The following is a 16,150-nucleotide window of genomic DNA, read 5'->3' as shown; positions in this document are numbered from 1 at the left end:
CTCTCACTGCCCCTGAGCCTCTGGCATGTACCTCAGTTCTGTATGTACAAATAAATAAATCTTTAAAAAAAAAAAAAAACTGTTTTTTGTGCATTCATATTAGTGAATTATTATTTAGACTATCCAAAAAGGCTCACTGGAAAATAATTCAGAAGAATTTAGTAGATCTATGTAAGAGCTACTAAAATTAACCCATGGTTTCATATGGTATTATTTCACAAAACAGCAGCAAGTAAAATTTCATTAGACTACTGACAGTTGAGAGAATCAGATTAAATGTATATTATAAACTGAAATGGCAGCTAAATGACCTAAAGTAAAAATTGAAGAGGAAAATGCCCTAAAACAAAATTGAAGAGGAAACAGCATCTCCTAAAAAACATTTATCAGCTGTAATGAAAATGTTGAGAGTTTAGAAAAGTCTGATTAACAGCATATATGGAAGAATATGTATGTATGTCATTCATTAAAGTATAAGTTCAATTACACTACAAAACACCAACTTAGGTTAGAATTAAACAAGTGATAGGTTTTTACCTTAAAGAGGACATGTTTAGTGGGAAAATGAAAAAGATATGTATAGATCAATGTTTTAAAAAATATGAAACATGTAACATTTGTATTACTCATTTAAGATAAATAACATAAGCTATTTTTAAAAGAAGGTCTAGAAGAGAACACCATGACTTAACTTTTACAACTAATTTTTTTAATATCTTGGAAAAAAATAATTCTTCCTTCACAAGGGATACTTTAAATCCCACAATTTTGATATTTACAAAGAATAATACAAATTTTATTAACTGGAGACCACAATGCACCTCACCTTTGGAGAATAGCACGGATCCTTTTTAAATTCAGATGGCTTTAGATTGGCACTATCTTCTTCTTTTGGTAACTTTAAGATTTTTTCTGGGCTTTGAGTTGGCTGAATAATTTTTTAAAAATCAAGCAAAAGAAAAAGATCAAGAAAGGAAAAGAAATAGGCGTTTGAATAAAGTAAATAACTTTTATCACTGTTTTTAGTAGCTACTGTTCCAGACATTCCATTACTAATAGGATATTACATAATTTCAAAATGAATAATACACTGCGTATCTTGCGGGGAAAAAATAGCTATTTGTCTCTAAACAACAAAAATTTTATCTACTTATGTAATTTAAAAGCACCACAGTGTTTAAACAAGTTACTTACTTACTTACACTGATGTACTGCTAGGATCTGGATCAATGTACAGAAAGCATAAAAAGAAGTTGCATATTTTGGGCCCTCCCTGGTGGTGCAGTGGGTTAAAGCAAAGCACTAAGAAACTAAAGCCAGTTCCTCATCAGTTCTATCCCTGCCTGCCCAGGAGGTGATCACAAGGTGTGGCAGACTTCTCCTGACCCCCTCGCTGCTCCCCTCAGCAGTGTACTTTTTCAGTGAGCCTCTTCTGCTCCCCGCTCTGTCTCTGTGAATGTTCTCGCCGCCCCTGCCCCTTAGGCCTGTACCCCAGTTCTGTATGCACAAATAAATCTTTAAAAAATTTAAAAAGAAAAAGAGAAGTTACATATTTAAATAACTAACGTAAATACTATAAAAAACACTCTAGATTGGAGGGTGGGGGAGGAATTTTCTTTCTTTCCTAAAGTGAATATATATCACACCATTCTAATTACTGTTGTGAGACAGCTAGACTGCATAGGTTCCCTGTCGCCTTTTGGTCATGTACTCAAAGTTATAGCCTCAGGACAAGTTATCATCTGATTCTGTAACTTTCCATTCTAAGTCATGTTACAATGAACAGAACTCCCTGTATCCTCTTAAATACAACCATTTGCCACTTGAATATAACAGTTATCTTCCTGATTTTAAAGCTGAGATGAAGTATAAGCCCCTTTCTCATTCTTATCTTCAGAAAGACACCACAATTCCCAGATTCCTCTGTGTTTTACAACGTATTAACTCACAGAATGTCCTCCATTGAAACGGGCAGGCAACCTTCTTCCAGGCATCTTTGGTCTATTTGCAGTAAGATGTAGTAAGTTTTCTGAAGAAGCGATGTCATCAAAATTTACAAGATCTGGGAAATAAAATTAAACATATCTACTAAGATAAATTATCTGTAAAGATAGAAAAGATTACGTTTATACTTTTAGCAAACTATAAATTAAAAACAGTATCACTAGGACATACAAGTTGACCTGTGCTTTACATATGCATTTGGAAAACAACATTCACCTTTAAAAGGTTCCTTTACCTGATACATTTTACAGTGTAAGTCTATTAACAACATAAAGCTCATGTTTGCAACAGACTCAGGTCTCAACAAACAGTTCTTATTGAAAAGAAGTCTGTAACAAAAGTTGTGGAAACATAAAAATTGTCAAATTAAATTTTTGCTCATAAAAAACCATGACCTACTTCTTCAATTCATTATCAGAAAACTATATAACAAAATATGTTTTAAACCTCAAACCTTAAGTATTCCACTACACTTGGGACCCTGCTGGCTTTCTACCTGTACTTCTCAATGTGTAATGAAATTATGATTTAATATCTGTATATATAAATATATGTATACAGTATGATATAAAGGAACTCTTTACAGTTTACTGCATTTCTGCTTGGACATTATCACATTTCAGAATCATAAGACAGTTAGCAATCTAAAGCATATCTAATAGCAAGAAAAATTATACCGAGATTATAATCCTTTAACCCACTAAATTGGCCTTATAGACAAACCTAGGCAATTTGAATCTCTGAGACAATGATATATATATACTTCCCATTTTCCTACATGATCCAGAAATCTAACTACAGGAGATCATCTTCAATTTTAAAGTCCAGATAATGACAAATACACAGGAAGCAGTTATTCCAGACATGTCTATTGTAAATATAACCTACCTTTAGCCTAGATTCCAAACTAGGGATAATAATCATAATCAAGATATTCTACATGGCAGCGGCTATCTTTGGCCGGATATTCCAGGTATAAAGTTATATGCTACAGTACCATTTGCCCGGATGTTTGACTGCTTGCTGCTAAATCTTTAGAAGTCCCAAAAGAAATCTAAAAATATTTATAACTCCCTAACAAATTTATTCATCAATTTTCATGTTCAAAGTAAATTATCTAGAAAAAAAATTAAGGTATGGTGGATACAAAGGTAAGACACAGAAAGAGGTATCACTAGTTAGTAATATGTATTTTATAATAACTCAAAAAGTATTTGTTAGCCTCATGTCAACTTTTTCCATTTCACATTGTAAAATTACATTTTGTTCTATCTTGCATAGAACTAGGCTAATACTTTACAACATACAATCTAATGTGTTTGGTTCAATTATTGTATTGTTACTTAATAATAATTGCCTACTAGTAGTTATAAAATTTGACAAATCATAATAAGAAGCAGCAGTTTCAACGGAAAATATATCCTGTAATGTGAAAGCCCTTGAGTTTATAAATATATGCTACCTAATTTTATCTGTAAATATCATAAACAAAGCAGTGATTTTAAAGTTTAAATTATGCTATAGTTTTAAGAGTTATAAACTGGCTTTACACACTGAAAAATGTGTACCACAATCTTCAAATAATCCCTAACTAGGTCAATATAATCATTTTGGTCTGTGGGGATTATTTTCAAATGCATATTTAAGCAGCTTTCAGAAAGATGAAGAAAAACAGGAAGGGATGAAAATAAATGAAAGTGAAATGGTAATTAAAAGGTAGGTTTACAAAATTATATACCATGCTTATGTAAGGATCCCTTTCATATGTCCAGTTTGAGGTTATAATACCATGACAAATACTTTTACTATTCTAAAACTCTCTCAGGTTCTCCATTTAAGTCATTTGATTTAGTAAAATCAATAGTGCACATTTTTTGACTCATGATATATTTGAACATTTTTTAAAATTACTTAAGAGTAATACCAATGGACTTATACTGTACATGTGGCATAAAAGCATGACAATCACTTAACTCTTGCAATCACATTGTCACTCTGTCATTTATATTTCCATATATTAGCAGACAAGAAATTTTAAAGAATCAGAATAACTGACTTTTATGGTTGTCAATTAAAAAAAAAAACTTGTATCAAAGTGTATCTATTTTTAAGCAGGAACCATATTTTCAACATGAATCTCATTTTATTTTAAAATGGAAAACCAAAAGGGTTAGAATAAATAGACAGACAAACATGTATACTTTTAGTAAAATTATAAAGAAAATCAATGTGCACCACCTATTTATACTGAATATACTATTATGATTTCTTTTATAAATTGTCATCTTACCAAAATGGAGAAAGTAGTATAATTTTCTGACACGTAAGAAGGGAAACATGGCAAACAGGCTAGGAAACAAAATCTGGAAAGAAAAGTCAAGGATAGGAATGTCTAGAAAAAAAGACTAAACCAAAAAAATTATTTCACAAAGCAGGAAAAAGGAACAGTTGTAGAATGAATAGAACCATTTCTTTGCTTAGTATTATCTACTCCAGTTCATTTAAGCTTATATAAGATGTGCATCAAATTTTAGATTTATTCCTTTGTCTTTCAAAATGGAAAAACTATGATTAATATTAATTTGAACACAAATTAAGCTACAAAGAAACCTTTTTTTAAAATTCACTGGACACAAAAGTTTTTGAATAAATTAGTGGTAAAACAGAGGTCACAGAATAAATCAATAATTCATTAATACAGTTATAACAAAAATTAAACCACCTTTTAGTTGTCTTTAGCATATCATAGTGATTACAATGAAACTGACAGAAGACATATGTCAAAATTACTTTTAAATATCTCACTATAAAAAATCAATTCAATATAATGCTTAAAAATCTCATACATAATGAAAATTCAAACATGTTTTCTATCATACTCTCTAAAATGGTACCATCAAGGAAATTTTTATTAGAACATAAAAATTTTAATCTGTGCTTATTTCACAGATGTAATCTATGTTTTGGGTGCATTGTTTTGTTTTCTATCACTGTGTAAATACAGGCTCACTTTTTATAGTATCTGCCATTCAAGGGCTATCAAGGAATCTTAGCAACAGACTTTTTTTGAGAGAAATGAAGAAATATTAGAAAGATAGTTCAAATAAAAACAGATCAACCATCAAACAGTACTAAAGAAAATATTCTCCAATTTAAGAATAAAGACTTGTAGAGAAAATAGCCCTAAAATTTTCTTTCAAGAATTGACCACAGAAAAACATTAAGAAGTATTGAAAACCCTACAGTAAAAGAACTCCTCATCATCTGTTTTCTCAATGTAATAGCAATGGTATCACTAAATTCTGTATTTTGTATAGCTGATTCTCAATGTAATATTGGTAAGAATACAAAATTGATTCCAGACTGAAGCCAGCCACTATCTATATTCAGTTTGTTTATTCTCCCCATGTCTGTGTGGGTTTTCTGAGTATTTTAACTTCCTTCATAGCCTAAAGATGAGGTTAGTTACTTCTTGCACCTATACTGTCCAACTATGAGGGTAGGTGTATGGGATGTGCTCTGTGATGTAAAGGTGTCCTGTCCAGAGTGGGTTACTTACTGTTTCATGCCCTGAGCTTCCTAACAAATTCTATCCACCCTTGAACCTGAGTTCAAAAAAGTTGGTTGGCAAATAAATGAATGATGAATGAATGAATGAATGAATACAAATTACTGTTTATATCAGAAGTGACTGGTCTTAATATAGAGTTTGGTGATTTTTGGGGGGATCTGAAATATGCTGTCAGAATTTATCTTCTGTTTATACCAATTAGCCCATGGTCAAACTGGTTTCCTTAAATACTGTTTTTCTTAAAGTCACATTTCCAAGAATCTATTGATGACATTAAGGGGGCATACCAGATTCTAAAACTACTTGTAAAACAACTTTACTTCTTGTGAACTTTATAACTAGTATTGGCAAAGAGATTATCTTAAACCAATTTTTGATAAAGTGCTTGAAAGAAAGGAAAGTTTGGTTCTAGAGCATAGTTTGCAATACTATATGCCATATATGCAATATATATGGAAGGATGTAAAGAAAAACCAAATGTAATATTATTCTTTTATGTTCAAAAGTCAGTATACACAATTTACATATATAGCTTTCTAAACAGGGAAATAATCTCAGTAAGGAATGCACAACCTATAGTGTTAAGCCATGAAGCCAAATGAAATGGGGGAAATAAGAACTTTCCTGTCAGATACTGTAATAGGTATCATGGATATAATGGATCATTTTATTATTAGGTCAATGAGAAAGATTAAAAAACATCCCAATGATCAATCAGCTTATAATTTAAAACACCCAATTTTAACAAAAAGTCAATGTACTTTTTCTACTGTCATATACTATTTTGCCTTAAGTTATTTTACATAGTAATTCTGAAAAGATTTTCATTTGTGGGTCCTCCCTCACAGTGGTACAGTGGTTAAGCCTCAGCACTATCAAGCCATGGGTAACCATTGTCACATGAAGTTTGATTCCTAGTCAGGAAGCTGATCGACATGGTACAGCAGACCTCTCTTGTCTGGTCCACTACTTCGCCTCAACAGTGTATTTCAGTTGATCTGCCTGTCCTGCTCCCCACTCTGTCTCTGGGGAATCCTCTCATCCCCCTGTTCTCTGGCTAAGACCCTAGTTCTTTTTTTTTTTTTTTCTTTTTAAAGATTTATTTATTCATACAGAATTGGGGTACAGGCCAGAGATGCGGAGGGTGAGAGGATTCAACAGGGACAGAGTGGGGAGCAGAACAGGCAGATCGACGAAGTACACTGCTGAGGGGAGCAGCGGGCGGGTCAGGAGAGGTCTGCCTCGCCATGTATACTCCTCCGGAGCAGGCGGGAATCGAACTCATGCAGAAGTGGCTTTAGATTCTCAGTGCAGTGCTTTAACCCGCTGAGCCACCAGGGAGGGCCAGACCCTAGTTCTTTTATGCATAAAAAAATAAAACAAATTTTTACCAGATTAAAAAGATCTTTAAAAAATAAAGGTTTTCATTTGCTTTAGTCTTTCTGAAACTTATGTTAAATGACTGGTTTCATACGCTACTTTCAGAAATTTAAGATCTCATGCTGAGCCAAAAATGTAAGTTATGCCTCAACCTAATGCCAATTTTGACAGTGCATTCAATCCACAGTATTTTTAAGGTGCCAAAGAGGTTGAAAGCATGTTTATAACTCAGGCAATAAGAACATTTATGTCACATGTACTAAAAACATGCAAAGTACATTTTACAATATAAAGACAAAAAAAATTAATGAAAACAAGGAAATTAGGAATAGTCTCTGAATTAAGGTTTAAGACTTAAGTTATTTTTTGTCAACAGCTATCCCTTATCTTAGCATATTAGCTGTATCTGTAACAAAACTGAAGATTTAACAACTTCTCAGTAAATATATGCTACTTAATACAAACTTAATTCCCAAAACTTATGTTCTCTAAACTTTATAGTACATGACTGTAGTACATGAAAGGGAATCTGGCAATGCAAGGACTAAAGGATAGTAGTCTGAAAGTTAGTTGAAACTGACCTTGTTTTAGCTGCAGCCACTTTAAAAATTACTTCCTTTATTTGTTGGAAGAAAAACCAACTAGAAGTAAGAAATTTTCAAACCCTACTCCACAAAACCTCATTTTTTAATGAAAGTAAATAATGACTATAGGTAAAAAAGAACAAAAATACTATAAAAAATTAACTTTGTGGCCTCCATGTTGGCACAACCGGTTAGGACACAGCACTGCAAGCGAGCTGCAGCTGCTTCAGTGTGAGTTTGATTCTACCACCAACCCCCCCACCCCCCAGGTGACCACATGACATAGCAGACCCCTCTCTAACCGGCCTGTTGCTCCCCTCAGCAGTGTACTTCATCAATCTGCCTGTTCTGCTCCCCACTCGTCTCTGGTGAAGCTTCTCACTGCCCCTGCACGTCTGGCCTGTACCCCACCCAGTTCTGTATGAATAAATAAATAAATCTTTAACAGAAAAAAACTTTGAACCAGCAGTAGTTTTACATTGCTACTTGTGCTATTTCTGTTAGCAAAGGAAACAAAACTTCTAGTGAGTGCATATAAAAATTTTAGAAAAAGTAAAAATTTCTTTTAATTTACTTAATTTTGTTTTGTAATTTCCAAACCCTTGAGAAAAATTAAATAGACAAGAGTGATACAAATAATAGAAAAATACAGGGAAAGGAAGAAAAAAAAAAGCAGTTCAGTTCCCAAAGACTCATCAAAATTTAAGATTAATGTTTTAAAGACTGAACATACTATATATATTTGAATGAATGGTTCCAAAATACAATCAATTTCTCAATTTCCAGAAACTGTTAATGAATATGGCATTATCCAGAGTATACAGGATCCATCATATAATGATAGAGCCATAAAGCACTCAAATTAAAAAAAAATAATAAGGAAGCTCTAATTAAATCACATCTTCTGTACTGGCAAACTGGAAAGAAGAAAAATAAACCATCTACAACAAACTTAAAAAAAAACTGTATTGTACATCTTACAATACAGTAACAAAAAGTGTATTTGCCTTGAGGTTCAAATTTAAATATGAAATGTTGACAATGAAGAGAAAAAAAACAAGATGCTAAATTTTTAAACATATCTGAGCACTTTACATAAGACCTAAAGACTTCTCATGTGATTTATGTGATCTTAGAAATCTGGTAAGTTTGTAACCCACTTTTGTTTATACACAAAATAGGGGGATATAGCCTCTTGAGTTAGTGTAAAGATAAAATTATAGAAATTAGAAAGTGCTTTGAAAAATACAAAAATACTTAAAAAGTGTATCATAACCATTACAACAAAGTAATCATTATATAACACTTTCCATTCTTATTATTAAGGATTCTCCATTTCAAAATATTTTCATTTTTAAAAAAAGATCAGAACAGAAATAAATGATTAATGGGCTTAAAAAAAAAAAACACTAAAACTTCAGGGACATTTAGCCAAATAAAGACTGTTGATTTATATATACAGAGAAAATGCAATTTAAAAAAAAAAAATCTATTTTCCCGAGTTGGAAAAATAATCCAGTAACAGAATTTGAAGTCCACATCACTTTTTAAAATTTTGAGCTAAAATGTATTCATGTCTGTTGAGTTAGGATGGCCATGTACTTTGAAGAGATAACATGATAAATAGGTATCTTTTAGTATCCTCCCAGCAGTAAGAAAGTTTATGTAAAGCATAAATACTTCACCTATTTATTTTTTGTTTTTTCTATTTTGACTTCATAAATTTGAAATAAATTTTAATTAATTTTCACAGAATCTACACACACACACAACTTGTATTCACATATTTATTTTCAATACTTTGTGAAACTACTAGCAATGTTTTCATGACACCATCTTCTACACCTTAACTTACCTGTTTCTTTGGAGCTCCTAAATGTAAATGAATCTAAATCTACTGATTTTGGTCTAGGTGGTAATGGATCAGAATCTAGTTTTGGTTTTGATACTGGCTCAGTTTCAAATTTTGATGAAATGGTAGAAACTTCCCCATTAATCCTGAAATGAGAAAAATCAAACATATGGGAAAACAAAAATCAAACACATGGGAAAACAACCACTCGTATGTAAAATACAATCATTTTTTAACAATGTGATTAAAGATATTTAGCATAAGACTGATTTCTTTCTGTTCCATGAAATTAATTTATGGAAATAAATATATACCCTAAGACTAATAACAGCAAAACTACTGCTAGAAACGTCAAGTTAATTGTATTCATTTTGTATGAGTGTAAGATTGACATTTAAATAACAAATATGGGCACAATTACTCAAAACTTACTTTGAGTTACAGATAAGCAGTAGAACCAAAGCTAACTTAAAATTAGGTAAAACTTACTTGGCTACAGGAGGTGGTGGAGGAACTGGTTTTTCAGGTCTCTTTGGGTACATTGTTCCAGGAGATCTCAATAAATTATTGGCTTTGGTAGGTGGAGTAGGTTTCTTGGGTGGGACTTGTGGAGCAGCTGGTTTAGAAGGTTTCTGTTCCAGTGTTGGTTTTTCATCTGATTATAAAATATTTAATAAGTTATTAATAATCAGAGCTATCTAGGTTTTCCTATTTTTTGTTAGGTTGAAAGAATGAAACACAGAATGATAATTTACAGAGAGAGATAATTTACTTTGGTGAAGGGGTCTACTCACTAAAATAAGCTTCTAACTAACCAATAATGCCTGCTTCTTATTATCTTCCCATTAGTAAAGGAACAGTACTTAGCAAAGAGAACAGTATTATAAGACTTAAATCCAGACCACTTTCTGTAATTGACATATATGAAATTGAAAAAGAATAGGAACCCTAGTGTAGTGCCATTTAAAATTCTTATTTAAAATAAACACAGTGAGAAAAAAAAACAAATTTAAGAGAAACAGGCAAAATTGATTAATCACAGATGAGAAAATTGTAAGCTTATAATTCTAATACTGTATTAGACAAATCTTATTAACATTTCATTTAACACAACTATGAAATACAAAAGAAACATGCTGGAAAAACACTGAGAACAATTCCATGCCATGTTAATAAAATTTTTTGTCATTCAAAAGATACATACTTTTGGTACTACAGATAAAGAGATATTTAGTTCCTGATCTTTCAGTTACTATGAACAAGTTAGAATTGACACACCTACACACATCTTATTCATAATGTGCATCACAAGTCTTATATCACAAGGTAAGAAATTCTTAAGTGCAATACTGCATAATTTTCAAACTTTATTTGGTCTTTGAAAAGAATGTTTATCACAGGACCACAAGTAATTTAATGACATTTCACATCAATTTAGAAACCATGATTTTGAATCATAAAAAATACACACCAGGGCCCTCCCCAGTGGCACAGCGGTTAAAGCACAGCACTTAGAAGCTAAAGCCAAGTACTTCTGCATGAGTTCGATTCCCACCTGCCCCAGAGGTGATCCACATGGTGAGGCAGACCTCTCCTGACCCACCCGCTGCTCCCCTCAGCAGTATACTTTGTTGATCTGCCTGTTCTGCTCCCCTCTCTGTCTCTGGTGAATCCTCTCACCATTCACATCTCTGGTCTGTACCCCAGTTCCATATAAATAAATAAATAAAAATCTTAAAAAAAAAATACACACCATAGGTAAACCCTCCATTCAAATTACTGGTTTTATCTACCAACAATTAAAATACTATTATTCTCATTAATCAGTTATTCCCCATTCCCTCCTACACCTAGTGTTTGACAGTCACCAGATGGGTCTCATTTCTACACTCACCTAGATGAACCATATTTCATATATATGGTACCATAAAACATCATTTTGTGTCTGATTTTAGCAGTATAATGTTTATGAGATTTATCAATATATCATGTTATCACTCATCCATTCCTTTTTGAGGATGAATAATCATTATATGTATATAGCACGATACAGTGTGTTATTGAAGGACATCTGTTGACTACTGTAAAACACATTATTGTTTTTACCTTTTAAATACTGGAAGCAATGCTGCCATGAACATTCATTCACAAGTATCTGAATACTTGTTTTCATTCCTCATAGTATTTATCTAAGAGAAAAGGCTGGGTCACATGGTAATTCTGTTTAACTTTTTGGGAACGATCAAACTCTCAAGGTAGCCCAAACATTTTACACTCATATGAGCAGCATACAAGAGGTCCAATTTCTCCACTTGTTGACAAAAACTTGTTATTTTCCATTCATGGTATTTATTACTAGTAGCCCATTGTGGCTGGGATTTGCATTCCCTGATGAATAGCAATGTTATTAAATACCTTATCATGCACACTTGTTACCTATATGAATTATTTCCTTCAGATAAATACTTATTTAGGACTTTGCCCATTTTGGACTTGGTTGTTTGTCTTTCTGTTATTAATTTGTAATGTAGATACTGGATCCTTATCAGATTCATGATTTGGAAATTATTATCCCCATTCTGTTTTGTCATCTCAGTATTTCGATAATGCCACCTGATGAATTTAAGAGTAATACTACCAAGAGTGCATGTGATAATTTTCTTTGCATATTCCCAGGTTGGATTCTGTACCACTTCCTGATTCTATGATTTGTTGACTTTGATCATTTCTATAAAACTAGAATCCAATACAACTTTAAATAAGGTCATACTCATTCACTCATCCCCATCTGAGTCTTCAATTATATTTGTTTTCATAACCTAATGTCATTTAAATTCTTTTTAATATTTTCCATCATCTTCTAAACACATATATATTAATATATATATTACACATACATATGCTTATGCCCATATATAAACAAATTTACTTACACTTGACATTCACTTATATTAACCTTTACATGTATATGGTTTCCAATTCTGCCCCAAGTTACCAATAATCACATCTTTTATTTGAACATGTATTAAGCACATATAATTTATAGCTTGTGTCTGATATCTCCATTAACTGGAACCCTTAAGGATCAGGTTCCATTTTCTGTTATTGATTTCTAGTCATGAATCATAGCTCTAAGTATATCCGTTTATTTCTGAGTAAGCATTGGACACATATTTATGTGAACGCATACAGAGATAATTTAAAAATCTAGATTATGTTGTCTTTTGCAGACATTAAAATTTTACTGTTGCAGGAAGGTAATCTAAGGAGCAATAAAAATTCAGATAACCTTTTTTCAATAAAGAATTGAGGCATGTAGAAGTTGAGATTAAGTGATTTTAAGAGTTTGTTCTACTTCCATCTCACACCTTCTATTAATGTGAACTTATGGGAACCCAACTCAAAACCTAAGTATGTACTAAGGTACACTCTTTTGTTGACCCCGAGCCTCTTTTTTTTTTTTGCCTCCTTGAACCCAGAAACCTACTAAAAGCTCTTTTCAGTTTCTGCTACCACTTTCAGAATTAGCAAATGCCTGAATATAAAATATAGGTCCAAATGTCAAACTTTATTGAGTTGCCCTCCTACTCTCTTAAATCTGCACCCTTAAATTCCTCATTTTCCTTGAAAGCATAATCTTTAGTCTAACAGAACTTTCAGCAAATGTGTATATATTTTACACATCCCTCCTAGTTTTGCAGCACAAAATATGTCATTACAGAAAAACCACCTGCTTTAACATTACTTCTATAGTATAATGTCTTGACTTTTATGTTTTACCACTAGCTCTGAGCATTTTCATCTCAATGATCCTCCCTATCAATCTTCTTCAGGTGTTCTATTTCATCTAAAAATTTCTTCAATGAACAAATTCTCTAAGACTCTAAACTAAATGTCTTCTTACTGTCATCTAGGAAATCTTTTTATATCTTATCCATAACCATAATTTAATGGGCAACTTCCAGGATAGTAAAAGCATAATAGAAATTATAAGAACAGTTTTATCCCATGATTCCTCAATTCAGATCAAGTTCCATGCCCAAAGTTTAGCTAATGCACATTTCTCAGAAAAACTGTATTTTGCGGTTCCTCGCTTATGTCCCCACCTTTACAATTTTGGGGATTCACTTAGCAAACAGGACATGTTCATGTGAAACCTAAACCACCTTCTTTATTGTAGAATCTAGATATATTTCAGTATCTTTAGCAGGCAGTATACTGACTTACTCAAATTCATTCTACCTTCAAATGATCATAGCAAGCCAGTAAGTGTACAGCATTATTTTATTTAAGACTAACATTTCCCAAGTGATTATGTGCCTAAAGTTGGTCCAAGTAACTAAAAAGGACTTACATTCCATGGTTTTGGAGAAGATTTCTTATTACTAGACAAGAAACTATGCTGTCCTGCTTGCCAATGTCAGCATTCTTGCAACGCCCCAGGGAGAACCAATCTGAAGATACAGGTACAATAAATACGGCAAAATAAACAGGGACATACTAAAGGCCTATAATGAAATGACTGAACTCATATGACTCCTACTACAGATTTCCAATTATGTGAAACTATTTCCCTATTGTTAAACATTCTTTTCCTTTTTTTTTTTTTAATCAAGATTTATTTATTTGGTCATACAGAACTGGGGTACAGGCCAGAGGCTCAGGGGCAGTGAGAGGCTTCACCAGAAACAGAGTGGGGAGCAGAACAGGCAGATCTACGAAGTACACTGCTGAGGGGAGCAGTGGGTGGGTCAGGAGAGGTCTGCCATGCCATGTGGTCACCTCTGGGGCAGGCGGGAATCGAACTCATGCAGAAGTGGCTTTAGCTTCTTGGTGCTGTGCCACCAGGGAGGGCCACTTTCTTTTCCTTTTATCTATACTACTACTACCACATCTATCCAAATAGTAGTAAAACAAAGTTCCAGAAAAAACATATCTGAGCTTGTCACATCATATAATTTAGAATCCTTAAATTATACAATCATACTGTATTGAGTACTTTCTATGAATTGTATACCTATCTACTATGCAAGGAACTAGAGAATCAATATCAAATAAGTATCAAACAGCTGTACACACATACTACACCTTTACTCTACTGCAGTTTAGTCAAGTATGGAAAAAAGATAATATAAAGAAACTAAACTATGCATGTGGCAGACTACAATAAAAATTCTCTATTTTTAGAGTAGTAAAGACTGATGCTAAAAAGGCAACATTTTAAGCTGGAACCTGAGAAATTAGAAGCAATTGGCCACAAAAAGATGATGAAGGCTATGTAAGAGAATATGGAGTCCAGGGAAAGAGGATACCATGTAACTGTGATGAGAACTGGTATTCCATGAACAGCACATATTAGGGGCTATACTACATAAAGAGAAAAGAAAAGAAGAATGACGGTGACTAGATAACTTGAAACTTGGTAGGATAACCTAAGTTTAATGTAGTTAAGTCTTGTTTTGGCAAGCAAATACTATTAGCTGCAAGTTTCCCCCAACACAACTATAATGATTCAGACTTATTAAGTTGTTGTACCTAATGTCAATATAATAATATGATAATAATTTGCATAGCAAATTATATAAACTCTGAATTGAGACACTTATCACTATTTAAAATTTTCTTTGAAACAAGAAAAAAAATAAGTACATACTCTGTTCTATAACAATGATAGGTTTTTCATTAATTACACAAATAATTTTTGTCTTCATAGCAGACTCATGGAAAATTTTAAAAATACTCATGCCTGAGTCCTACCCTATAAAAATTCCGAAGAGGATCCCACAGATCAGTATGTCATCTTAAACATACAAGGGTATGTTTACACCCTTTATACCATCAGGATTGATAACAATTTTACTAAATTACCTTTTAGCATTATTCCTCACAACTTGTGGATATCTCACAGCCTTTTGCTAAAATGCTATGATTTCTCTCATCATTTTAATATACTTTCTCTGTGATTTAGAATCATCTTGGCATTTCCAGTCAAAACACTGTTCATTTTATTAAGTCTTGCATAATCACAGCTTCCTCATTATTACCCACATTAACTATTCAAATATATTATCACTTTCAAAAATTCCAACAAAAAACTGATCTTCCTAGGAACTAGCAGAAATCAGCTGTCACATACATATAAATGGATTTAGTGGCATTTGGTATAAAAGTCTATTTCATGTGGGGTAAGTATAATAAAAATAGAATACCATTTGCTTCTTAAGAAGGTAATTTTTAAGTACAAACTGGAATAGTATATTATAAATATCAAAATGCCCTTTGTAGAATATTAACTAAATATCATTTCCTTTTTTTGGTAAGGATGCTAAATATAAAATACAATGCAGTGCTGCCATAGTTCTCAATTCTAAGAATGTATTACCATCTGTGTCACAGAAGAAAAGGCATTTGAATTTACCACTGCCAGTATGTGCCGGACAATGAGTCTTAAAAAAAGAGATCTTTAATTCCTCACTAAACTGTTTGATATCAAATTTTCAAAATACCACTTTAAAAAACATATTTTGAACATAGATTTCCAAGTCACTCTGCAATACGAATACTGGCTTAAAAACCCATGACCAGGCCCTCCCTGGTGGCGCAGCGGGTTAAAGCATAGCACTGAGAATCTAAAGTCGCTTCCGCATGAGTTTGATTCCAGCCTGCCCCGGAGGAGACCACATGGCGTGGCAGACCTCTCCTGACCGCCCGCTGCTCCCCTCAGCAGTGTACTTCGTCGATCTGCCTGTTCTGCTCCCC

General features: G+C 32.8%; 1 protein-coding gene across 2 annotated transcripts in view; it reads right to left on the bottom strand.

The window, feature by feature from the left end:
- Positions 1-16,150, bottom strand: part of CD2AP (CD2-associated protein) — an 88,854-nt gene that overhangs the window by 8,770 nt on the left and 63,934 nt on the right. For both annotated transcript variants that reach the window (XM_004673551.2, XM_012724009.1), the window contains exons 12-15: positions 9,881-10,046; positions 9,395-9,537; positions 1,950-2,062; positions 827-928 (exon numbers count right to left, since the gene is read on the bottom strand). In XM_004673551.2, coding sequence (XP_004673608.1) covers positions 827-928; positions 1,950-2,062; positions 9,395-9,537; positions 9,881-10,046 — 524 coding nt within the window. The remainder of the gene's footprint in view (positions 1-826; positions 929-1,949; positions 2,063-9,394; positions 9,538-9,880; positions 10,047-16,150) is intronic.

This window comes from Condylura cristata, unplaced genomic scaffold (assembly GCF_000260355.1).
Source record: "Condylura cristata isolate star-nosed mole 26May11 unplaced genomic scaffold, ConCri1.0 scaffold00001, whole genome shotgun sequence".
Lineage (NCBI taxonomy): Eukaryota > Metazoa > Chordata > Mammalia > Eulipotyphla > Talpidae > Condylura > Condylura cristata.
Note: the sequence above shows the minus strand (reverse complement) of the source record. Positions and strands in the feature narration are given on the sequence as shown.